Genomic DNA, 27,416 nt, shown 5'->3' with positions numbered 1-27,416 from the left:
AAAGGCACGGACAAGAAAAATACCTATCGGATATGCATAATTTTGAAGTTCGTAGAGAAATCACTAAGATAAGAATATGTAGTCATAGATTAGATGTGGAAATCGGAAGATACCATAAAATTGCCCTAGACCAGAGGTTTTGTCCATTCTGTCCAAATGAAATTGAAGATTAGCGACACTTTATCCTAGATTGTCCACGATATCATTATATAAACGCTCAAAGCTGTGCAACCTTCGTTCCGCTTGTTCAACAGAATTTAATACATTCCAGTCCGTAGATATATTCAAATACATTCTAGAAGGAGACAACCCATACTGTGTATAAGTAGGTAAATATAACGTTATCAAAGAATGTTTAGATCTTAGAACTAGTCGTGTAAGTGATACGTTAAATTCGACATGTTGAAGTATTCATATAAAGTTACTTGTACTTAGGTTAATCATTTTGTATCCCATTGTTTGTTGTTTGCATGTATAGTTGTAGAAGACCTTACGAAAGTCGCTGTACTTTTGTTGTGTCAATAAAGATTTCTATGTTATCAAGACATAAACGATCATAAACAGTTATATACATGTATTTGCAATACAGCTTCGTGGCGCAGAGCCAAATACCTGATTGGTTGAGGCTGATTACGTATCTCCAAGACTGTATTTTTTAACAAAGCCACAGACGGAGCTTGTGAGACACGGATGGGAGGGAGGCAGATGTTGTCACAGTGCAGCGGATCGCATCGGTCTTACTGCGCATGCCATAACATGGGTGGAGTAAGCTGATATGATTTGGAAAAGCCAAGAGGTGGATAAATCCTTCCACTGTCTGTCATCACAGCTTTTGTTCTTGCGTATAAGGACTGCAATGAACATTTGACAACGAAAACGACTGTCCTGGCGTACTGTGTGACATACATGTCCTGGTGATTACTGGACGATCACAGAGGCGCGGTTGACCAGGAATAAGGTAGGGAAAATGGCGTCAATGTTGTTATCGATTTCTGCGGAGCACTGTACTGGTGTATCTGTGAGTGACGCAGGTAAGGCAGTTCGTTGTTAAAATCACGACAGTACTACATTACTAACGACTGTTTAAAACCGAAATCAATGTCAGCTGACCGGTTGTTTCTTCCTGCAGAAACAGATAAATTTCAAGTTAAACCCCTGAATTGTTTCGTCTTCATCATATTCAATGTAGGGTTTGGTTTTGATACAGGCAGGCACACAAATGAGTGCCGTTTCTTCATCTTTCCTAAATCCAGACATGCAAGTCTGAATGGTGCACACTAGGCAGCTGACCAGCTATGTCATGACCGAGCGCGGGTGCGACGCAGGCATGTTGGACGCGTCAGCTTTTCCATTCCGGGCACGTCTGCTGTGGTGATCCACATCAAATTTCGCCTACGTACATACCGACGGCCCATCTGGCAGACGCTTGATGTTCATCCTCTTTATTTACACGGCAGTCTGTCGTGTTGCTTATCAAAATACGTCAGAAAATAGATCTATCAAGTGCATTTGTATCAAGTCGCTACAGGTCTTTCAGACACGACATCTATTCCAGTAATACCACCAACATTTTTTTTTCATCTAGCCTACACAGCCTTCGCACACAATTCCCTTTTCTTCTTGGTCCTAAACGAAAGAAAGCTTGCCCGGCAGTCCGGAATCCATGCTGTTTTGTAGTGGTCCCTTTGGTCAGTTAATACCCCTTTCGCGCACAGACAATATCGGCTGATTGACAGCATCAAAACTTGTGATGAAGTATCCGGGATAACATCTTAGTGTCCGCCAGTAATGCACCCTCCTCCAGCTGGGCTGAATCGCTCGGTACAACGAACCTCTCGGCTATCCCCCCCCCCCCCTTCCCTCCCTGATTCTGGCTATTGGTGACGTCACCACCAAACAGTTTTCAGTCAATCAGAGGATTGCCACAAGCTCATATTCAAGGTCGCTGGGAAGCTATCAGCCAATTACGTTACGCCTCGCATCGCTACTTTGGGTTCAGAACAAAATAATGGCTGTTTGTGAACCATTGATTATTCATGAGCAACTGTCAGTAACGTCGCCAGTAGCCAGAATCAGGGGGGGGGGGGGCGGAGCCGGGAGGTTCATTGTACTGGAGGAGGGTGCTGTAATGTAATCATTCACTCTAGGGAAAAGGCAAAAGCTCGGAGATCTCAATGATCACGTACACATGCATTAATGCATGCAGATAGTGAATATTACAACTAATGATACCTTAAACACATAATAACTAATAACATCTATAACTAATATCAATAAATAAAATAATAATATCTTAACATGTAAGGTAAGATCTACATCTGTTCTCGGTTGAGATTACATAAATACGTCGATCTTTATCACACTTCTCGTTCTCTTGATAAACGGGCAGGACGGAGTTCAATGGTCGTAATTATTTTTAATATCGTTGTTGTGCAGATAGCATTGGTGACTGTTATGAAGACAATCTATAATTACAAAGTGAGAGCATGTGAAGTTGGTAAGCATAACAGATTGTTCATTGTAGAATAATGAAAAGATTACGCCACATATATAAATCTCCTGAAAATACACACACACACACACACACACGCGTACACACACACACACACGCACACACACACACACATACACACACACGCACACACACGCACGCACACACACACACACACACACACGTACACACACACACACACACGCACGCACACACACACACACCTATGTCCTGTCTTTATCTTTAACGATGGATAATCGGAGCCATTTTGACAATGCGACTGTGCACCGGGCCCTGTCACCTTTACCAACCTCCTTGATATGAGGAAGGTAACTGAGCAAAGCCGAACTAGCTGAAGTCAACCAATCGGTAGAGCGTCAACTACCGTGGTCGACAGGTACAATGAGCAACACACACCTACTTTAGGTGTGCATACACCTACTTTGGGTGCGCGTCGATACCCCAACTGTGGGGGAAATAAAGATAACTAGAGTTCCACGAACACATTATCTTCGCCAAATAATCAAGACTTATTATGGAGAGTGATTAATATTTACATGCTTATCACCCCCTGCAAATTTGATCATAGACCATACCGTATCATATCATACACATTCTGAAAGACATAGTACATGAGACTTTTCTGTACCTAGCAGTGGTGCAGTTTTCGTGCAGTGTACTCTCCAAGCAGAGGAGTGGGTCCGGCTGGTTTTTGACATGTTTTTAGGTGTTTTTGTCAGGCTTTCTATTTTGTCCCCTTTTCGTTATGTCGCCAACCCTGTGTTGGACAAAAATGCCTAAACTGTACACGTGAAAAACCAGCCGGACCCACACCTCTGCTTGGAGTTTAGTGAGTGCCCCATCTGTTTATTTATATGACATACATTTGGCAAGGCCCTGTTTATATGACCTGTTTTCAGGGATACTGTCACATGTCCCATATGAAATGCAGTAGATTTATAAACTTTCCTTCTGATTTACATAATAAGTCATTGATTATGTAAATCACCATCTGAGCTCTCTACATACCAAACATCACGACGATCTGTCGACCCCTTCTCAAGTTATTCATGTCCGAAGGTCAAAATAAAAACACCCACTGCAGTTCCAAACAAGTCGCTAGGGGACCCAAACTTACACAACTTACTTCCTGTGGCATGAACTATCTATCACACAAAAATCATGACCATAGCACTTTCAGAAAATATGCCCCCAAATTTTGAAGCTCCGCTTCAGTACCTCAGGTCCCGCTAGAAGGCCCATTATCGAACTTGACCTTCCTTTCTGTAAACCCTACCCATACACTAAATATCATACAGAACCATCAACAGCTTCTCGAGTTATATTGGTGACATACAAATTCACATCCACACAAAGCAGTACGCACGGAAAATGCCAGGGGAACCATTTTTGAACTTGACCTCCGTTTTCACAACATCTACACACCTACAAAAAATCATAAAGATCCATCAACGTTTCCGTCACTTTTTTGCGTACATACAAACACACAAAAATGCAAAGTCCACTGCAGTACTGTTGAAAAACGCAAGGTGAACCATTTTCGAACTTGACCTTTCTTTGCACAACCACTACACACCTACCAAAAATCATAAAGATTCATCAAAGCTTTCTTGAGTTATGCTATTGACATCCATACAGACCCACCCAACAGCTGGCTCAACCGAAAATATAATCTTCTCCTCTCGGCGAAGATAACTAGAAAGGTAACATTTGTAACCATGCAAAAATGGACTGTTAGTTAAAGGTTAATCATGCGAAAGATCTATTGTATATATGTAAGTAAATGGCGCTCTATTTGTAAATGTACCCGGCTGGCGGAAGACCGCCAGAGGCGGAAACCTTGTGCAGAACGCCATGCTGCCCCTACGGCAGATCTGCTGTGGGACTGATGGATGGATGTGCTTGCAAACATACGAAAGATAAACACACATATATCGGATCCATTCCACCCTATGAACAAATTCAATTACATTCTAGGAGGAGATAGTAATGTTAAATACATTAAATAATTTTCAGACCTTTGTATCCGCTTGTTTGTATGTATTGAGGAACACAGGGTTCTCCCCCTATACAAAGCTATCTTCTGTCAGGGTGTTAGTAGACTCCAAACATGCTCCCCACACCGGTCTGCACACAAGAACAATGAATGAATGAATGAATGATTTATTGCACAACAATTGCATCAGTGAGAATGTATGGCAATTAACAGACAACATAGGTAACAATCTAGTTCTATATAAAATATTTCTAGTTACTATAAGACTATATCCAGTGTGATCTACGGCCATTGCAACATGGAACTAATACAGACTAAGAGTTACATTTTTCTAGGCTAATTATGACTGGTTTATTTGAATATGACTGGTTTATTTGAATGAATTCTCTTCACACAATTCAGTACACAATTTCATACATAATAAAATACAACAAATCATTAATACATTAAAATCATCATTATACATAAAATTTCCGTTAATACACTTTGTTGTTCAAGAGTTTGACAATGTATAGCAGGGGGCTGTTGGCATACCGCTTGGTACGTGCTGGTATGAGGTCAAGTTTACTTTTCTGTCTAGTTGCCCTCTTTGTCACTTCGCCCCTTCGGTTTGGCAACCAATGATGGTAAAGTTTTGGGCTGGACAGTTTCTTTCCAAACTCCAGGCACAGGTCTTCTCTTCTGTCGTAGAGGCTTTGTAATTGGAGAGCTTTACAGGCCTGGCTGTACGAGAAGTTGTGTCCCAGAATTATCCTCGTTGCCCGTCGCTGAATCCTCTCTATCCTCTTGTGTTGTGCGTTTGTGAGGCCGGGGTGCCAGAGTGGAGCAGCGTATTCGAGTACGGCGCGGATGAAACATGTGTACACAGTGACCAGGTCTTCCACAGGGAGGTTGAATTGTCGAAGTCGGCAGAGGAGGTACAGTCTTTGGCTTCCTTTAGTCGTTATGTCCATGACATGAGTTCCCCATCCCAGGTCTGCTTGGAATGTCACTCCTAGGCACTTGGCGACGCTTACGACCTCTAGATCGTGTCCGTGGATTTTGAGAGGGGGTGGCGGTGGAGGCGTCCGGATGAAGCAGATATGAATGGCCTTGCATTTGCCAGGGTTCAGTTTCATGCTGTTGTTGTCTGACCAAGAAGAAAGTTCGTTGAGGTCGTTCTGTAGCTGGGATGTTTGGGAGAGAAGTCCGTGATTGAATCAGGTTTAGGTCGTCGACGAAGGCCCAGGTGGGAGACTGAATTCTGTCAGTTGAGCTGTTTGTCACGTGGGCAATGAACACGATAGGACCAAGTTTAGTGCCCTGCGCTAGTCCACACGTGAGTTGTTTTGTCTGAGACAAAACTCCGTGGTATCTGGCCATCTGGCTGCGTCCCGAGTGAAAGTCGGCAAGCCACGGAATGAGTTCGGGTCTGACGCCCATCTCAAGCAGATGTTTCATCGCCCTAGTATGGTCGACAAGGTCGAAAGCCTTGCTGTAGTCAGTAAGTACCCATGTGCTACAAGTCCTAAGTCTGTCCTCAGTCTTGTAGAGTTGGTTGGCGAGGCTAACGAGACAATGTGTGCCTCTCAGGCATCCGAACTGGTCTGTAGAAATCTTCTCTATGTCCAGTAATTGTAATCTAAGAATATTTCTAATTACTATAACGCTACATCAAGTGCAATCTACGGTAATAACAGCATGGAGCTATATCTGATACAGACACTGTGTTGCGTGTTTCTAGTCTAATTTGCGACTTAACATTTGTCAGTTCTCATTAGGGAATGGTACAGTTTCGTTTTTGCATAGCGTGGTAGATATATTGGCCTAGGTGGATAGATATGGAATCTGAACATGACATAAGTACATGAAATGTATCGCTATCTGTGTAAGGTAGGGTTACATTTGACTTACATGTAATTGATTGCATAAGCACTTGTCTTTCAGCATTATATGTAGGATATTTTATAAGAAAGTGGTACTCGTCTGGTGGGCGGTTACAGCAGACGACAGGAAGTAATTTGCATATCAACTGACATCTCAAGTTTTGAAAAATCCTGTATTCTTGTCCACTAGTTTTTCAAGAAAAACATTTCCACACAAGGAAAAATTACCCAGATAGTTGTAGCATGCGCAATACAGTACCATTCACACTTTCTTTTCACACAAGGCCTCAGGCGTTGATACGTTTTGTACTGACTTTGAGCAAGAACCAGCCCCTGTCAGGCATGAATTCCAAGCATATTACTCACAGCTAGCTGAATTAACTTACAACCGATAGCAGTGTGTCTAGAAATCTGTCAATACTTTTGGTGCCTAGATGGCGAAACCAGAATTAGCCAAGTGTCATGAGTGTTCTGTAGCACACTGACCAACCCTTTACTTGGTGAGCCTATGTGGTTATCATCTTCTGAATTTCCCCCTGTGTACAGCACGGCTGCCAGGTCAGAATGAGCAGTGCCAGTGACAGTTTACGGTAGCTCCATTTATTGGGTGCTTTCATAGTCGCTGTACGTTTGTTGTGTCGATAAAGATTGCATTTACATTTCATTTGTACCATTTAACACCATTGTCACAACATGAACAAGACTATGCAAGTCTTTTGTGACATACAGACCTGCCACGCCACGCCACTCCACGCCACACACTTGAACTCCAGATCGAACACTTTTACATGCAGTTCGAATGGCTCCGCGATCCTTAGCAACGGTGTTTCTTTTTTCGCACGACACAATCATGCAATTTCATTCGACTTTGACAGTTCCTTGAAGCTGAAGCCTGTTTGATGGCATTTTCATTACCTCCATGAAAAATGCTCTGTTTGCGTGTATGTGCGTGCGTGTCCGGCGGAATACGGATAGGTGAGCGTTCCTGGGTCAATCGCAAGTAGAATACACTGAAAATACAGCTGAAAGGGATTTTGAACATATACAAGATAACTTTAATGAAAATCACAGTGTTACCACTGAATTAGAACCAAATGAATGTACAACCATAAGACACATTTGGATAGACGGCGCAATATCGTCGGATATCATACGTGTACGGAAGTAATTGAATCCGCCCGCGATTTAACGTTTAGAGAAAAGTAGTAGAAACTAGAAGTTAAATCGCGGGCGGATTCAATCACTTCCAAAGTGACAAAATTGTCAATCTGAAAACGTCTTTTGGAAGCTGACACCTTCCACCATCTCACTGGCGAGTTTGTTTGGTCAGATGTAGTCGTTAACGCAAGTTAGAAAGCGATTTGTCGGGAGATGGCTGATACGAATCTGAGTTTCAATGCGATTCACGTGATTCGATTGGTCGGGGTGCATGAGCAACTCTGATCGAAAGTGATGTCGTTATGTATCCATTTAGTCACGAAAAGCTCAGCTATCTTGGCAAACTGTAACGTCAAGGACATACCATAGGTCTCAACTGGTCGAGGTTGGCTGGTTGGGACTTGGGGACAGGAACAACCACTGCAATTCTGCAATGCACTCGGCCTCTTGCTTTCCATGGGAGGACGTCTGAAACTATTTCCTGCTTGGCTCGACGGCAATGTCCAGCAAATGTTACTCGACGGTGGTGAACTTTTGAGGTGCACAATGCCGGAAGGGCTTGGGGTACTGCAGCGAACTTGGCGTTACTAGTGTTTGCAACAGTAAAGCTGTCGGCTGTCTCCAATCCAGGAATCACAATCGTACTATCTTGTTTGGTTTTGTTGAATATGTTCATAATTCCCTGGTGCCATCGTCTAGGGTCGGACGTTTTGAAAGAGGATCCATGGTCCTTGTAGTAGGACATCCTTGCGAACGCTAGCTCTCTCTGGATACGGTCACGGTAAAACTTCCATACACCAAGGAACTTCCTATGGAAAGCTCTCTGTCTTAAGTTGATCGAGTCGTTGATGTGGGGTGTAACCCAGGGCTTGTCCGAACTGTGGGTTTTGATAATTAATTCTAGTCCTAAAGAATGTATCCATTCTTTCCAAAGTACACTTCAGACCACTGGTGTGACGTAATCCACCTGCCGAACTCGAACAGATCTGATTCCCGCAGCTGCCGCACCTGCTTCTTTGCAGGCATGACCTTGGGTTTGTTGCGCGGGGTCCAGAGGACACAGGAGTGGTCACTGAGACCCAGCGGAGGTAGAATGGAGGGCTGCTTATACATGCTCTCATGTTTGGTATTATCAGGTCTAGCAGTGCGTTTCCTCTGGTGTTGTTTCCTACCAGTTGTGATAGATGACCTCCTCTGCGGAGTTCAGAAGTGTTGGCTCTGTTAAAGTCACCAAGCAGTGCAATACCGCAGTCAGGATGTTTAGTGCGGAGGTCGTCGGACGTTGTCAACAGGTTGTTGAGTAGCAGATCTCTGTGGGGCGAATTGGGTTGAGAATAAATGCCGCAGGCGACGATAGCTGTCCTACGATAGTCTTGGTAGGCGATGTGATCGAGTCCACACTCATACACTCTCAAGCTCCGTTGGCATGATGTTCAGTTGTCGTGATGGTATGTGTTCTTTCACGTACACTGCAACGCCGCCACCTCGTATGTCCATCTTGTGCTTGGAATACACGTTACAGCCAGCCACTGCGATCATAGCAGATGCAGGATGGGTGCTTGATAAACAGGTTTTGAGGATGACTCCAATGTCAACCTCGTTGTGAGACAGAGTTGCTTGTAGTTCAGACCTGGGATTACACAGGAACATTCGTGGATGAATCGTGTTCTTGTTTGGAGGGACAGTGGGCCTCCGCTGAATACGATGAAGAATCTGAGGCCTTTCCAAACTGTGCAAGTACGTCTCGTTGTTTTGTTCTAATTTGCACACCAAGGTAGCTGTTAGTGCCGGGGACGCCGTCCTGTTTCCAATGGTGGTTAAAATTGGACGTATACGGTTTTCCCCACCTTTACAGCCTCTTGGTCTGGAAAGCATCCTTAGCAAACCTGCTTCTTGAGTGCTGACTTCTCCTGTGGCAGCAGAGGTTCGTAATAGTCCAGAGGAATACCTGCAGAACGACGCCATGACTGGGACGCCAACAGGAAGCAGCGAGACACAGCTTGCGTACAAAAATTCAAAGGACTGATTAGTGTGAATCACACTCGTAGCCAGTCAAAGGAGTTCCCAGTATGATCAGCAACTATTCAGACGTACATCAAGTCAGCAGCAACACATTAAAAAGCCTTGAACACTTAAAGGCATACGTTTTAGAGTAAGAGACATAGTACCGTGGCTGCCCCTAAACGCGCCACTATCACACCCCAAAACATATTCAAAATTTCTCCATCGTCGTACAGTTTTTGTAGCCCCCACAGCCGGCTTCACTGCGGTATTAATTTACTGCTGACGTGACAAATTCATAAATTTCGACCGCGTTCTGATGCTTTTAATTTTCCGTGGTATTGTCGATGCTGATGAAAACTGTAGCCATCAGAACGCGGTTTCGACCAGAGAAAATCGGGTCCGTGGGGGAGCCTGCTTGGAATGCTAGATTTCCCACCTGTCAGATCCAGCATCACGCGCAGGTGGTGCATATGCTAGTAATTATATGATTCCTATAAACACGCAAACAAAGGTTCAATATCATGCACTATCATGCAAAAGGACAAGACGATTAGCATCCTTAGCAGACTCTTGGAGTGGAGCTTTTTCTGTGGCTAACAATATGCTTTTTCTCCGATGGAAAATACAACTGATATGCCATCCAAAAAATATAAATTCAGCTGTATCTTCAGCCGCACGTCGCTCGGCGATGGCTACTTTTACGTGCGATTTACCTGCGATTGACCCAGAAATACTCACCTGTCCCAGTTGCACCATACCCTATGACGTATGTGACCACGGTTAAACATATTTATGAATATTGCATCCATTTTCCTCAAACGTACGACGTACGACGCTATCGTCGCGGATAAACCCCAACCGCAGATACATCGTGCGATTTATGTGACCACAATGCGCTGCCCAATCGCAGGACGAACGGTAACTAATTCGTTAGGGCCCGTTCACACTTATGCGTATGTCATCACTATATGCAAGATGAGTATGGGTTGCGTATTAACATGTTTTTGTTTAGGTTAAGTTTGCAGCCGAATAGGTCATTTCTTTGGTTCGATAACCAGGCTGCACAACGGTGGCTCAAAGCAAAAAACGACTTCTTTACTAAAACCAAAAATGCGCACTTGAATATACGAACAAGTGTGATAAATGTCAATACGCAACTCATACGGACTCGACTATACACAAAAAGGCCCGTTTGTGCATTGTACTTATTGGTAACGTATTACAAACGCACACATATCCTCCTTGTCAAGATTTAGGTCATAGATGACAAAGGTTGATGTTCACACTATGCTTAGAGAATCTGCACTGGTCACATACAAAAACAGCGGGAAGCAGCCGTATTTTAATGAATCGGGACTTGGAATACACTTGCTATTCGTCGGTAGTACATCAGAAATGTGGTCTTCACATGTTGGGTGCGTTCGGAATACTAGTACGTCCGGCATGTGCACAGCATACTTAGGGCCCTGACACGCTTGTGCGTATATCATGTCCGTGTGAGTTGCGTATTAACAATTTTGTCATACGCAGGCGTACGCACAATACGCACCTAATTGTTCTCTGAACGTTTTAGGTACGCAGGCATGCGCAAGGTACGGCCCTGTACGCCTGATAATTTTGGAAGTACCCAAAACTTTCGAACTCAGACGTCATAAATACGCAGTGAATCCGTCCGACATCGGTCGAGTGCGGGACGAGCGCGCTATGTGTTTGCGCTTCATACGCGGTAATACGCTTCTCTTGCGGCACGAGCTCTGAGCAGCGTACACATAGCGTACTTGCAGCGCAGAAACAACGCACGGTGATCGAACGTATAGCGAATAAGAATATACGTCACGAATTAGTGCCGTTCGTCCTGTGATCGGGCAGCGCATTGTACTTATCAGTAACGTATGACAAACGCACAAATAGCGTACGGATAGCGTACACATATCGTACTCGACAAACATCCGGGTACATTCCAGATTTGGTATTTAATTGGTTGGTTCAGGTATTTAATTTGTTAAGGCGAGAGATGAAACAAAAACATCTTTGATAGTGTACATAACTTTTAATGTAAATAATCATTGAAATGCCCCACACAACTGCAGTGTTCATGTTACACACACATAAATGTCCTACTTGTCACTTGTGGAGGCGTCTTCCAATAACAATTAAGTAACCACTGATATCAACGCAACCAAATACACAGGGTAAACAAGAATTCTACGACCTCATACCTTCGCCAAATGATTTTAACCTTTATGACTGACGTATTGGGAGTCAGTTTCTCATCAATTATGAATCATACTAGTTGGTCGTCTTCACCCAAATAATGTCCAAAGTATGACTATGAGCGAAACAAAGAAGGTTATGCTAACATTTATCATCAATTATGCAAATAAGCTCCTTATTAGCATAATTTGATTCAAGGGTGTTCACATTCACACTACTTCCAAATGCCACAAGAATGAAATTGCCGTCATTAACTAGTATGGAATTAAAGTAGTTTAACATTAATTATACACATTAGCTTACATTTGCATATTTTCTATCTATCAACATTCCTTTCTTCCTCAGTTACAAATTCGCATATTTGAATAGTCATATCATGGAACACAGCGGGTTTTCAAATTGCCTCATTAATTATGCAAATTAAAATCTGATTTGCATCATTATTATCCAATCAAACAAAGCACCACGTAAGTTATAGAGTTAAAGTATATCTCATTGATTATGCAAAAGAGGTCTTCATTTGCATAGTTGATATTAATTTCTCTCTTCCTCAGTCATGTCACATGTTTGAGAGTCCTATCATGGAATTTGGAGGATGTATCAATTTTCATCATTAGTTATGCAATCAGATACTGATTTGCATAATAAGTATTAATTAATGTAAATCATCACTCAAGCTATCCATTTAGCAAAAAGCATGACCATCCATCAAGCCCTTCTTGAGTTATTCCCTTTCACAGTCTGAAGCAAAACCTGCTCCTGCAGTCCCAGAAAATGCCGATAGGGTGTCCAAACCGATACCTTTTACTCTCTTTCCAAAGAGCTATCTACCACTCAAAAGTCGGTTCCATAGCATATCCAAAACATGAGATATCAAAACAGGAATTTCCGCTGCAGTACTATAACAAGCCGCTAGAGGGCCCAAAATCTAATCATTTTCAGGTCTCACCAAGACCTACCAACATACCAAATATCAAGACAACCCATCCAGGCATTCTTGAGTTATGCTGGTCTTCTTATACATACAAACGCTACCCTATGCATAACCTTCTGCCCTAGCTCGGGAGCCAACAAACTCCTCGGGTGGGCGGAGCCAAATCCACTTAGAAGCCCAGGTCTCGGGATCTAACAAGCTAATGTGACAAGCTAATTTGAACAGTCAAACCCCCTGGCCCAATGGGAATATCTCCTTACTACACCAGTAACACTTCCCCTACACCAGTAACACGTTCCAGCTGGCACCCAGCTAGTATACACTCATACAATATAACACATTTTTACACTTTTCTCGTTAATTATGCAAAGCACTTCGCCCAAAATCTAATCATCTTGAGATTTCCCACATACCCACCGACACACCAACTACGACAACAAACCATCCAGGCGTTCTCGACTTATCGTGTTCACTAACAGACACACAGACAAGCATCAACGAATAACCTTCTCAGCGAAGGTAATAATGGCTCTAAACGTCATAGAGTGTTCCAAAAGTGAAACAAGTGTCCCACATATACAAAAAAAATCCTACCTGTCGTCAGTTGTGGAGGCCTCTTCCGATAACAGTTAATATCAATGCAAGCAAATACGCTCGTAATTCGATTGGAATTACTGGGAAGTGCGCCAGAAATGCGATCGGCAGACGTTGTGTGCGTCCGGAATACGCTCAACATTAGCAACTAATACGCAGCTATTCGCTGCCAGGATTATAGTATTGCGCACTTCATATGCAAATCATACGTGTCTCATACGCAATGGATGTGCTGAATTCGTTATTCACACGCTAAATGTGCGTCACGCAAGAAATTTGATATTTTTAGCGTACAACTGCCTATTGACAAAATTTAACACGTAATTGCTAATACGCAAGTATATGCAAGTACACATGTATATGCAAGTCCGCATGAGTTGCGTATTAAGAAGTTTTTATTTTAGGTTAATTGTTTAGAAGGACATGAACTTCTCTCAGTGCTCGCTTTCTGCACCACGTAATTAAGGACCGATGATGATGATGAAGTTAGATCTTTAGCTATAGGACACAGTTCGATTGTTTTTATTTGGATCTGTTTGTGTAGAAAGACATAACACACGCGCACACACACCACGCACTGATGTTGTTTCTTTAAATCTGTTCGCAGCGGCCAAGACTATCTGAGAAGCTACAAAGTTGAAGATTCCACTGAGAATTTTTGAAACGTAAATTCCAGTGTACATAGCCCTAAGTTAACATGTCGGCCTCGGTAGGACGAATATCTGTTGTGTGTATCGTCTTCTGCTGCACTTTGGCGGTCTCGGAGATCGTCCACAACCCGGTCAGACACAGACAGATCAGCCGGTACGAGGGCCACAGGGCGGAGAAACCACTGCAGCACGCCGCACCCGAGCCGCGGGCCGAGAAGTTGGAGATGAAGAACAGCCTGCGTGTGGAGAACCTGACCTCCTCACAGGTAAACAGCAACAAAACATGTCGTGATTACAGGACTAACATGGGCTCCAGTCAATCTAGTTAAACAATTGGAGACAAAGGTAAGTATGCTTTCAAGTTATAACAGATAACGAGTCTCATCAAATTGATGTACAACACGATCAGTTTCTCTTCACAAAATCATACATTGACCAGCTCCACGATATGTGGACCCCTTCATCATAAAATATGTGTTCAGTTTGGGTACAGTTCGATAATCACTCAGCCATTGAGGCAAATTGATAGGAATGAAATGTACATTTTGTCAATAAGAAATGATCATATTGATAGTACAATAAGTACAAATCAACCAAACAACAAGCAGATACAAATACTCAGTAATGATAGCAGCAATAAAATAAGAAAAGTACAAAGAAGACTAACTAACAAACAAACCAAGGACATTATCCAAAGGAGCGTAAAAAAAGAGTTTGGAGACCTCATACCTCCATAAGATATTTAGACCTACTGTTAATTTCTTGTTCGATTTTCTCTCATTGATTATGTAAATAAGGCTATGATTAGCACAATCTTAAAATGATGGCCTTCTGTACCAAAATTACAGTTTTTTAAATTTATATATTGTATGTGTAGCAGTTATTTTCTTTGGCGGTAGAATTCTATGTTTACATTTTATCATGAATTATGTAAGAGCTTCCACATTCGCATAGTCTATGCATGATGGTGTATACCTTTAATGTATAACTTTCACATGTCACTGGTATGGGATTCCTATTGTTTACCACAAAAGGAATAATGGCACTTGTACATCACTATGCAGATTAGGCCCTTATTTGTATAATTGGTATCTGTGAATATTCCACCTGCCATAAAGTACACATTACATCAATCAAAGTCCTATTTTGGAGAACACTGGTGACTGGAATCATAGAATTTTTTCATCAATTGTACAAATCAAATCCTAATTTGCATAATGTTTAATCTGATTTTGTACATTTCTGTCTAAGCTACTGGTACGCTGGATATGATGGGAATCCGTCGTTCCTTTGTTCAGGATAAAGTCATTGGTTGAGCCGTAGTGAGATAATATAGTATGACCTTTTTGAAAGGTTTGTGTTGTGCATGCAGAAATGTTTTGGTGCAAGTAACTTTTGTTGTAATGTAAAAGAACAAAAAGAAAGAATTTATTATTTGCAATGTCACGTTCTGTGTGTTCAGTCATCAGTCATTAGGTCACATCCTACGTCTACTAAGTCAGCGGCACTCAAAGATTGCAATGGCCTGGATGCCACCAAATGGCAGAGGGAAGAGAGGCAGGCCAAAGAACACCTGGTGCAGGACCTTTAAAAACAGCTACATGCAACATACCATAGAAAGAGGCCAAGGAAGCAATGAAATGCAAATCAATCTTGCAAATTACGGCTTAATTTGTATAATCAATGAGTAAATTATGTAATTGCAGTGTTTTCCATAAGGACTTTGATATATGTAACGTATGTAACTTGTGGCAGGTGGAACATTAACAGATACCAAACATACAAGAGTCCCTTAGTAGTAGATGGTGGGAATAACATACCTTTGTGTAATTTAGTGAAACATGTACACCACCATGCATAGTTTATGTAAATGTACAAGAAATATGCATAATCTATGATGAAATGTTAACATGGAAATCTGACAAAGGAAATGACTTTTACACATACAAAATATGTATTTTTGGCCGAGATCTCAAGACCATTATTCAAAATAGTTCATGCTAATTACAGAATTATTTGTATGATGAGTAAGAAAAGATAGCACAGTAAATGTACACAATAACACATGATCGAAATGTTTCATGGAGGTATGAGGTCTCCAAACTCTTCTTTGTTTTGGAGTGCTTAGAAGCTGTCATCCATATAATCAAATCAGTATACCTAAAATAGGTAGATTATGAAGCCCAGATTTGTGACTAAATTTCAACCACTTGATACGTTAAGCTCATCCACTACCCATTTTAATTATTTAGAACATTTTGGTCATTGAAGAGTTGTGAGGAGTATAAAAATCACAAGTTAGCACAAGGTGACACTGGGTTTCGAAAGGGTCTGACTTAATGGAGAAATACAAAAAAGTACACATCATGTATAGACGCCAAATTCAGGAATACAGTAGGTTTTGATGGATACACCAGAACATGAAGTATTATGACATTTATTGCTAAGAATATTCCCCTGGGAGTGAAGAAGCTTTCCCAATAAAAGCGCCGCCTCTTGCTTTCCTTTACTTTTACAATATACCAGTAAGCTTCCCCATTGGATTGCCTAAAACTGGACTAAGTATTAGGTTTTAGAGGTTTTGCACACCCAATTCAGAGAAATTTGTTGTAAATTAGTGACTTAAAGATAATCTCAGGTGCCATTAACAAGTCTCGTCAACTGCTATCAATACAGGTGAAGTAGGAGATAATGCGATACAATTACTGTGACATAGTGGCCTAAAAATTCAGGAATGTCAATAATTATTGGAATGTAACTCCAACTGGAACATCATTAATTTGTTTCCGACAACAGATTACAGCAACGTCTGTTCGACTTCGATGGGATGTCAGCGGGAATGATAGCTTTCCAGGCTATCGGATAGAACATGAGATGATGGACAGTGAGACCGTCAGGGTCCGAACGAGTGACATATACGGGGAATTCCGGAGCTACACACTCAAAGGACTCTATCCAAAAACAAGGTAGGTACAAATCGTGCAATTACATTTGTTACTGTAAATGCAGAAATGTTCGCGGTGGTTTTATGTTCGTTTCACCGCGAACTTAAAACCACCGCGATTTGTCCAATACTATAACTACTAACGTAACATGACCAATTAACGTCCGATTTATTAAAAACGTTGTTTATCTTAAAACCTCGTGGACAGAGCCAATATGTTAAACCAATGGGCAGAAATATTTGCTATTCTAACAAGAAAAATGCATGGTCTTTAAGTTTTTCTCCGCCTGTTTAACGCCGTGCGAGCATGTATTTATACTGGGGTATATGATGTAGAATTGTGCTAAGCTTACCCATTATCGTCCACTTCAGTCTTTTCCCTTCTAGCGCTATGCTTGAAGAACATAGACCAGAAAAAAAATGTACAGTAACTGTCGAAAGTAGTCTACAGAAAAATGACAGTAAAGTCGCACTGTTTGTCCCTCCGCTTGCCTGGCGCGATGGAAGAAAACAATGTTTGTGTTGTGAATTTCCCCGACATCAGCAGCACGTGGCGTTCACGTGATAAACGCATGGCCATGAGTTATGCCGTGCAAAAATGTATCATCTGAGCGGGGGTCATTAGGTTGTATCAAACCTTCCTAAAACTGGCAAGAGTTTCAAACCTCGAATCACCATGGATAGTCTGCATATCAAAGAAAGGTTTAACGTCAGCTATTTTTGAAATATACTAGCTAGCGTAAAATTCCTATTTATGTACGCACCCCTCCTAACGTACGCACCCCCGATTTGGGGACGATTGCAGGCCTGACTCAGTGAGTTAAAACGTTCAGGGGAAAAACCCTCCTAACGTAATTATTGCACCCCCTCTCCAGCATTTCGGTGGATAGTTAGAGGTTGACATGATCATCCTTCCGATGATGTTTACCAACTTAAAGGGTGACTGAGAAAATGTTTCTGGGTAGAAAATGTCAAACAATTTAAATATGATATTATGTATTATCTATTCTTTATTACTGATTGATTGTGTGGTAGCAGTCCATACTTCATTTGCATGAAGATGTACCATTCTTTCAAGCTGATATGCAATTTTTTTTAGGAAGAACCCCTCCTAACGTACGCACCCCGACTTTGGTGTCGGCTTGGAGCACCTGCTTGCGACTTGAAAAGTTTAAAAAGTGCGTACGTAAATAGGGATTTTACGGTATCGTGTAAGTTAGAAACACATGATGAAGTATGCGGTGTCAAATTACATATGAAATAAGTCATACATGACGCTTCCGTGCAACTTGTTGTTACTGGTTCAGGAGTTTATTCTGTTATATTGCTGGACGTAAACCCTTTTCATTGCTTTGTATAAAAGAGAGAGATCATTAAGGATCATACTTATGACGAAAGAACTTCTTTGTTGCTCATGAGAACAGGCTTTGGCATAATACACCGCGACATGTGGACATGACCAAACTGGACGTAAAACTGCTCCTGCACGTAAATAGGTCATGTTACGTTAAGTATATGTGACTTAAGCTCTGCCGCGAACTTAAAAACACCGCGAAGACTCCATTTTCTCCTTAGCTTGAACTAGTATTAGTGAACAGCATTTCCCAGGCATTAAAACTCCCTCACACACACATTAACACATATGTATGACATTATGATATGTGAAGACTAGTGACTAGTTTACATACGTTTATTATTCTATGGAGCCCATGGATACCGTAATGCACAGGCCAGTCCGGAAAACCTTTTTCAAACATCATCACGGCCCCAAATTCAAATACCAGAATTGGACGTTTAAATTGATTTACTTACTTGCTTGAGAACACAACATTTTCTCCAGTTCAGGCGCATTTTGCATTTAAAGGTGCGTTTTCTCGGGAGGGTATGACATAAAACGGTGTATTCCGCATCACCCCAAGTCCCAGCCCTCCAGCAGGTTGGATAGCCCGATGGCTGAACCATAAAGTGATACAGAATAAACCATGTTGTATTCTCTGTATGATTTGAATACTAGTAATTGTCCAATTTTACCAAACACATACATGTACACACTAATATGTAGTACAACCTCTCTATGAAGCATTTTGTTTCTTGTATTAAAGGACTGTGGGGCTGGAGTACATAAATTGCTATATGAAGAAATTAAACTGTTCTTCTACATTTGTATCATCTTGAAGAATGGAAGACTTCTGTTTTGCTTTTTGTTTCCTTATGTGTTTTGCCATGACACATGTGTTTTGTCAGGAAATTTCAATGGAAATAGTGTGCTTGCATGGGTCATTAGCTTGACATTTTTATTTAGTTCCTACTTTATTTTTCGATCTTTGATAAGTTTTGGATAAAGATTGCACATTTTTGTTGTGAATTCTGATTCTACATATAGGTCTCAGTACTCTATTTGTAACTTCCACAATCAAGATAACTAAAAATATCCTTTCAACAGATACCGTGTTTGCGTCATGCCATTGATGTACAGTACAGTGGGGCTGTCTTCTCCGATCGTTATTCACAAGCGAAAGCAGTGCGTGGTGATCCAGACAAAAGATGAGACACAGGACAACCAGGAAATGTACATTCAAATAGGCATGGGCTGTGCAGCTGGTAAGATCTAGAGTTTTTCTATTCACAAACACATTGTGCACTTAAATGTGGAGTAAAATATTATCAATAATAAACAAGATTATGTTTCAATACAAATATAGATATCAGACACCTAGTTGCTCTGATGGCCCAATTGCATGTTAACCATAGATAGCATGGAGTGAGGTATTCCCCATGCAGAGGTTTTCATGGGGGGGGGGGGGGGGGGGGTAAAAAATCCCGGCCACTACTAACCCCCCCGACCGAAACCTCTGCTTGGAGAATAGCAGTGAGGGTGGTCTACGCTCTACAACATCCACACTTCAACTACTCACACATTCATTCACCTGTCTGATATTCAGATCAAACCTTTCTGGCATCTGTATTAACACCTCTCTGACATCCACGCCACCAGTCTGACATTCACACCACCAGTCTGACATCCACACCACCAGTTTGGCATCCACACCAGCACAGCAGTTGACAGCACACCACCAGTCTGACACCCACACTCAGCCTGACACCCACACCACACCAGTCTGACACCCACACCACACCAGTCTGACACCCACACTACACCAGTCTGACACCCACACTACACCAGTCTGACACCCACACTCAGCCTGACACCCACAGTACACCAGTCTGACACCCACACTACACCAGTCTGACACACACACTTCACCAGTCTGACACCCACACTACACCAGTCTGACACCCACACTACACCAGTCTGACACCCACACTCAGGCTGACACCCACAGTACACCAGTCTGACACCCACACTACACCAGTCTGACACCCACACTTCACCAGTCTGACACCCACACTACACCAGTCTGACACCCACACTCAGCCTGACACCCACAGTACACCAGTCTGACACCCACACTACACCAGTCTGACACCCACACTACACCAGTCTGACACCCACACTTCACCAGTCTGACACCCACACTACACCAGTCTGACACCCACACTCAGCCTGACACCCACACCACACCAGTCTGACACCCACACTACACCAGTCTGACACCCACAGTACACCAGTCTGACACCCACATTACACCAGTCTGACATCCACACCACCAGTCTGACACCCACACTACACCAGTCTGACACCCACACTACACCAGTCTGACACCCACACTACATCAGCCTGACACCCACACTACACCAGTCTGACACCCACATTACACCAGTCTGACACCCACACTACACCAGTCTGACACCCACACTACACCAGTCTGACACCCACACTACACCAGTCTGACACCCACATTACACCAGTCTGACATCCACACTTCACCAGTATGACACCCACACTTCAACAGTATGACATCCACACCACCAGTCTGGCACCCACACTACACCAGTCTGACACCCACACTACACCAGTCTGACCCCCACACCACCAGTCTGACACCCACACTACACCAGTCTGACATCGACACCACCAGTCTGGCACCCATACCACCAGTCTGACACCCACATTACACCAGTCTGACATCCACACCACCAGTCTGGCACCCATACCACCAGTCTGGCACCCATACCACCAGTCTGACACCCACACTACACCAGTCTGACATCCACACCACCAGTCTGACATCCACACCACCGGTCTGACACCCACACTACACCAGTTTGACATCCACACCACCAGTCTGACATCCACACCACCAGTCTGGCATCCACACCACCAGCCTGACACCCACACCAGCAGTCTGGCATCCACACTCAGCCTGACACCCACAGTACACCAGTCTGACAACCACACTACACCAGTCTGACACCCACACTACACCAGTCTGACACCCACATTACACCAGTCTGACACCCACAGTACATCAGTCTGACACCCACACTACACCAGTCTGACACCCACACTTCACCAGTATGACACCCACACTTCAACAGTATGACATCCACACCACCAGTCTGACACCCACATTACACCAGTCTGACACCACACCACCAGTCTGACACTCACACTACACCAGTCTGACACCCACACTACACCAGTCTGACACCACACCACCAGTCTGACACACACACTACACCAGTCTGACACCCACACTACACCAGTCTGACACCACACCACCAGTCTGACACACACACTACACCAGTCTGGCACCCACATTACACCAGTCTGACACCACACCACCAGTCTGACACCCACACTACACCAATCTGACACCCACACTACACCAGTCTGACACCACACCACCAGTCTGACACCCACACTACACCAGTCTGACACCACACCACCAGTCTGACACACACACTACACCAGTCTGGCACCCACAGTACACCAGTCTGACACCCACACTACACCAGTCTGACACCCACACTACACCAGTCTGACACCACACCACAGTGCTTCACACCGATTTCGTCACTCGACTCAGACGTAATGAGTACCTCGCTTTGGCTAGGGTTGTCCCTCGGATGGAGGTCCCGTGGAGAGCCACACCTCAAGGTCCTCCAGCACATTAAAGCACCCACCACACTACTCGATAAGAGTAGAGGTCCATTCCAGTGTGAGTGGATCAAGTTAGTCTGATATCCGCACTACACAGTGTGATATCCACACTACACCAGTCTCACACCCACACCTCCACCTGCCCGCAACACCTTAATGATAACATTTAAAATCCATTTAATTTTGTGGTTGGTAATTTCAGCGGTTGGGGGTAAAGGGAGTAGTTCACGGCATCTAATTTTAACGGTGGGAACAAACATCATTGTCTCAAATGTTACTTATCAAATTTTTGCGATAAAATTTTGGCGATTGACTACAAATCAAGAATTACCGTAGCCGCTAGGAGGCCCATTATCGAACTTTACCTTCCTTATCCTTAACCCTACCCACCTACTAAATTGTATGACGACACATCTACAGCATCTCGATTTATCCCGGTAACAAAAGAATGGACAAACATAAAAGTCTGCTACATTAACATAGAATGCCACCAGGAGGCCCATTCTTGAACTTGACATTCGTCTCCCTGATTCCTACTGACAGACCAAAAATCATGAAGATCAGATACATCAAAGGCTTCTTGTATAATGCTGTTTACACTCCACCATAGCCAAACCGAAAATATAACCTTCTGGCGAAGGTAATAACAGTCACTTTGAAGAGATCTGTAATCCTGAGGTATGCACGCTTCCGATATCCAGCTGTTAAAGACATTCTTGAAAAGGCCTTTTAAATTTCAACTCAGATATCGACCACCACTATACGAGACTCCATAATCTTTTAAAACCAATTATGACAAAATCTAGTCAAAAACAACATACAGTAATGTTTAGAGGTCCCATCATATGGAACAATCTAAGCCAAATACGACAGTCTTGCTCGTCATTGCCCTGCAGTTTTTTTTTTAAATTCTAAAGACAGACTTCATAGAACATCCAAACACTAATTTCACCTGATTTGTTCGTTTTCCTTGTTTTCCGTTTTTCCTTAATATTTCATTATTAGTACATGTATTTGATGATGAATATTATGTATAATTTTTTACCTATTTCTTTAAAATTTGTAAATTGTGTTTAGTATTGATCATAGTAGCGTTTTTATTATGTTTAATGCAACGTGTCCCGTCTGGTCTTGGACGGTTCTTCTACCTCTTGGTAGGGTTCCAATGAATAACACCACGCCAGTATGCACTTTCGGCTGGTTTATTCCTAAGCTAGACGGTTTGTCTCTTGAAATCTCTACCGTTACGCATGCGTGTTAGTCTATATGTTAATGTTGCTAATCAGCATCACATGTTACGTCCCCCTTTCTTTAGAACGTTTTCACAGATCTCATACCTTATCAGTTCAGCTCTTATGCAATCATTGTTTCTAGAGTTCATTTTCATTCTCTGGTCTTATTCAATCTAGGGTCCTTTTGTGATCTGGAGTCTCTCATTGAGTTAGCAGTTTGTTAGTTCGTTAGTATTGTCCTTAAGTTAACTTTTCATTCATTACTTGCGGACATAGTCTTTCAGATGCTCTGGTGGACGAACTACTCGTCCGGATCGTGTTGTCATCTGCTGTCCTGTTGTACATGTATCTTTCGCTGCCGTCTCTGCTGCTGGTGTAATGTTGTTGGACCTGGAGGGTTGTTCTCTGCCTCCATGTCGTTCACTTCTGGTGCTGTTTCTTTTGTCTGACGGTGATGCTGTCTGTTTCGACGATATGTTCCTCCGTCTTCTGTTTGTACTTCGTACGATCTCTTGCCTTCTACCGCTATCACCTTTCCACGCTTCCAGCAGTTGGTGGCTGGGGTGATCGGCTGGCATCTCAGGGTATCTCCAACTTGGAGATGTGGCAGATCTTTTCCCTGTCTGTCGTAGTACTTACGCTGTCACTCCTTCTCGTCGTGGGGTTTCTTCGGGATCTCACTAGGTGAAGCAAGGCTCTGCTCAATTATTAGTGGTATGGTATTGTGTGCAGTCAATGACAGTTTTTCCTGTACGCGTGTTATTGTGTCTGCAAGAATTGTAAGAATTGTACAGGAATTGTGTCCTCAAGAATGCAAAGGATAGAAAGAGGGTCATGCAGCTATTTTTAGTCTATAGGAATGTTTGGAATCTTAGTGGACAGGAAACTGTCTACAGGGTGTACCCCAGGAATGCAAAGGATAGAAATTGGGTCATGCAGCTATTTTTAGATCATAGGAGTGATTGGAATGATAGTCAGCAGGAAGTTCCAGGCATTCCATTACGGACACAAATTCCTAAGCTACTATATATACCGGTACATGTAGTAACATCCTGACTATTCACGTTCCTCAGTGTGGTCTATGGGGCATGAGCCATGAGTGTAAAAAGGCTGTTGTTGCATTGTGTGTGCTGTGTCTGTTGGTAAGTGGAGGTTCTGAAGTATGATCGGAATTTGTAATAATTGTAGATTTTGGCTAACATGGCGTTGGTGTAAACCGTGTTTGGAATGGTCATTGTTGTAGTGGGAACCCAAGCAGTGAGCACCGGGTGTTGTTTTTAGCTGTCTGTGATGAAACTGATGTTCATTCTCGTGGTGGGAATATGCATGATGGAATGTAGTTGTACTGTCTTTGATATCAATTTGTCTGTGTGTGTTTGTCTGTGTGTATGTGTCTGTATTTTCCCAACAGACCAGGTACTCATCAGCCCATTTAATTGGAATTCCGTATGAACAGCACCACCTATCAGTGCCCAAGCAGGGTACAGTAAAAAAGAAAACAACAACTACTGTTGCCATGGCAATGTCTTTTTCTCATTGCCAATCTTATTGTTATTGCTTACGCCTCACCAATTTAATTTGTTGGTTCTCGGATTTTTTAAAAGAAAAAATAAGGAGCGACAGGACGAAAATAATAAAATTTTTGCAAAAAACATAAAGAATAATACGATTATTCAAGTTTGAGCAAAACAGTCTACTGCAGACATCCAACTCATCCCGGTACTCCCATTATGTAGTAGATGCACTTGTTGGTTGAAAATTATAAACAGAACAGTTTTTGATGTTTAATACAAAAACACTGGCAGACAAAAACTAAATAAATTGGCATTTTTGTTTTTTTTTGTTTTTACTATACTGGAAAATTGTTGAATGCCTTTAGGCCACTATATATACTGAGTAACAATTTACTGAATGGGAGATGTGGCGATTTTCCTTTTTTTTGTGCATTCGGAAAAAATAGAAGAGGCGAATCTGAGAACCAACAAATTCAATTGGTGTGGCCTTAGACAACTTTTTATCTTGAGCAGACTGTCCTCAGGCTATTAGAAAAGAACAGCTGCTGGATAAAGGTAATTAGCTGCTAGATAATCATGACGAGCCTTAACAGGAGGAATAAAGGTTAACCCTCCAAGAATGTGGTTGTCCTCAACGCAAGAGGACAGTTTTTCCAAATTGCAAAAATTTTGTATCAGCAGGACTAGAGAGAAAATACAATACAATTGAATAGCACAAGTGGTAAAGGTTATCTATGATATTGGCAAGTAACAGAAAGAAATGGTGGTTTTCTCTATTGCCAGATTGGTATCACTTGACTCTTACCAAAAAAATACAATGAATATCGTGACTCTTACAGTAGAATTCTATCAATTATATCTCACAACTATGCAGTCGTTAGAATCCTCATCTTATCGAGTTGCAGTTGATTTTTCAACTTATAAGAGGGTTGTCTCAGAAACAATTATTGCAGCAATACCACATATACATTTATGTGTACGACCATCCCTCAGCCTCTGAAGTCTCCCATAAATGCAGAGATGCTGCCATCCAGAGTAAACAATACAATGTCATGTCATATAATGTACATGTATATGAACTTAAGGCACAAGTTGTGCCTGGACAGTGCCACATTTGTGCTGAACCACAAATAGAACACAAATGACAACATTCTTGGTAATATTTTAAAACTAAACATTCTATTTTCTAGGAATTCAACACATATGTCGTAAACACATTAAATTTTCCATCCTCAGAGACACAAAGAATTATGAGGTCTGTCCATGGCTCATTACGATTAATGTCATAACTGAGACAGTCTGCACCCAAAAATAGGAGGTCTGGTCTCAATAACTTCTAGCCACGAGCTACGCCCAGGCCCAAATATTATTGTTTATCATAATTAAAAACAATTGTAAAAAAGTAGTTTTCAGAAATTCTAGAAAATTTGTGTGAGGGTTTCTACTTTGCACATGTTTTTCAGTTAAAGCAGGAATTGTTTTTTGTCTTGCCAATGAGAAATTCCTTTCAAAATTTGATTTGAACAGGGTCTTGTGCGTGGTCCGCGGCAGAGGTCAAGGGTCAAGCTAGGCACTCTGGGAGGCGCCTTGCAAATTTTGATCAAGATTTCGGGCCGTGGGAGACACAGGAGGAAGATGATGAGAACAATGACTTGTATATCGTATTGGGTACAGGCTCTGCAATAGGTAAGGTCCGACGTTGTAAAGGGATACCGGTAGTTCATTTTATTTCTAAGGCGGGTTTGTGGAAAACCAGGCTTATCTACCAGCTCAGGCTAGGACACTCCCTAGCACCAAGCCAGGCAACTCCCTTTATGATAGTCTCTTCTGGTTGCTGAGTGACAGAAATTGCCAAAATTGTTTTTTTCGGAGGAGTTTAATAGCCAGCCAGTAAAATACAGATTGGCAAACATAAAGTCTGTTTTTAAGTCAACAAGATCAATGGCTATACAGTATTATAAAATCTTAAGTAATCCTGGCGTATACCCTTTCTGACCAATTATCAGTCATCCTATGAATATATAGATATAATTATTATGCCTAACTTGCAGAATCAATGAGAATATGTTTGAATACCCCAGTTGTAATACTGTGCCAGTTGTGCATGAGAATTTGTACTCACATATGCACCCCGACCAATTGATCGCTTTGAAACTCAGATTCGAATCAGCAATTATCCAACAAATTGCTTTCTAAGTTGCCTTAACGACTAAATCTGACAAAACAAACTCGCCAGTGAGATGCTGGAAGGTGTCAGCTTGTAAAAGATGTTTTCAGATTTACAATTTTGGCACTTTGGAAATGATGGAAGGTATGCACGATTTAATGTTTAAAGAAAAATGGTTTCTTGCTTTGCCAGATAATTCGCAAAATCAATAAGAAAATGCTATTTTGATTTATAATGATACTTAAATTAAGTACTACATGATCATCATCATAAGATACAAATTCTACAAAATCTAGACAACATTTGGATAGATAATGAGGCATTGATTAATTACGGTAATTCCTTTTTCTTAAGTCGTGCACATTCAAACATTCATCACTTTTTAACAAGGCCAAGTTTAATATTTCAGCCTATCTATCCTATACCTAAACTTATCCCATTGAGGATTTCTAGCCTGGTCAGCAGTCTGCATGTGGTTTTTACCATTTCTCAATACTAGGATCACATTTTGTTCTTATCAGGTTCCAGCATGGTTCCATATGTGCTGGCAGGATGTACAGAATCTGA

The 27,416-nt window shown here is 42.1% G+C and overlaps 1 protein-coding gene across 2 annotated transcripts in view; it reads left to right on the top strand.

The window, feature by feature from the left end:
• The first annotated feature begins 667 nt into the window (after positions 1-667).
• Positions 668-27,416, top strand: part of LOC136443968 (uncharacterized) — a 31,593-nt gene continuing 4,844 nt past the window's right edge. Inside the window, exons 1-5 of one of the 2 annotated variants that reach the window (XM_066441357.1) lie at positions 668-958; positions 13,885-14,193; positions 16,724-16,893; positions 19,315-19,472; positions 26,210-26,368. In XM_066441357.1, the coding sequence (XP_066297454.1) occupies positions 13,975-14,193; positions 16,724-16,893; positions 19,315-19,472; positions 26,210-26,368 (706 nt within the window). In that variant the 5' untranslated portion in view covers positions 668-958; positions 13,885-13,974. The remainder of the gene's footprint in view (positions 959-13,884; positions 14,194-16,723; positions 16,894-19,314; positions 19,473-26,209; positions 26,369-27,416) is intronic. The other variant, XM_066441358.1, reaches the window with a different exon arrangement.

This window comes from Branchiostoma lanceolatum, chromosome 10, assembly GCF_035083965.1.
Source record: "Branchiostoma lanceolatum isolate klBraLanc5 chromosome 10, klBraLanc5.hap2, whole genome shotgun sequence".
NCBI classification, from domain to species: domain Eukaryota; kingdom Metazoa; phylum Chordata; class Leptocardii; order Amphioxiformes; family Branchiostomatidae; genus Branchiostoma; species Branchiostoma lanceolatum.
Note: the sequence above shows the minus strand (reverse complement) of the source record. Positions and strands in the feature narration are given on the sequence as shown.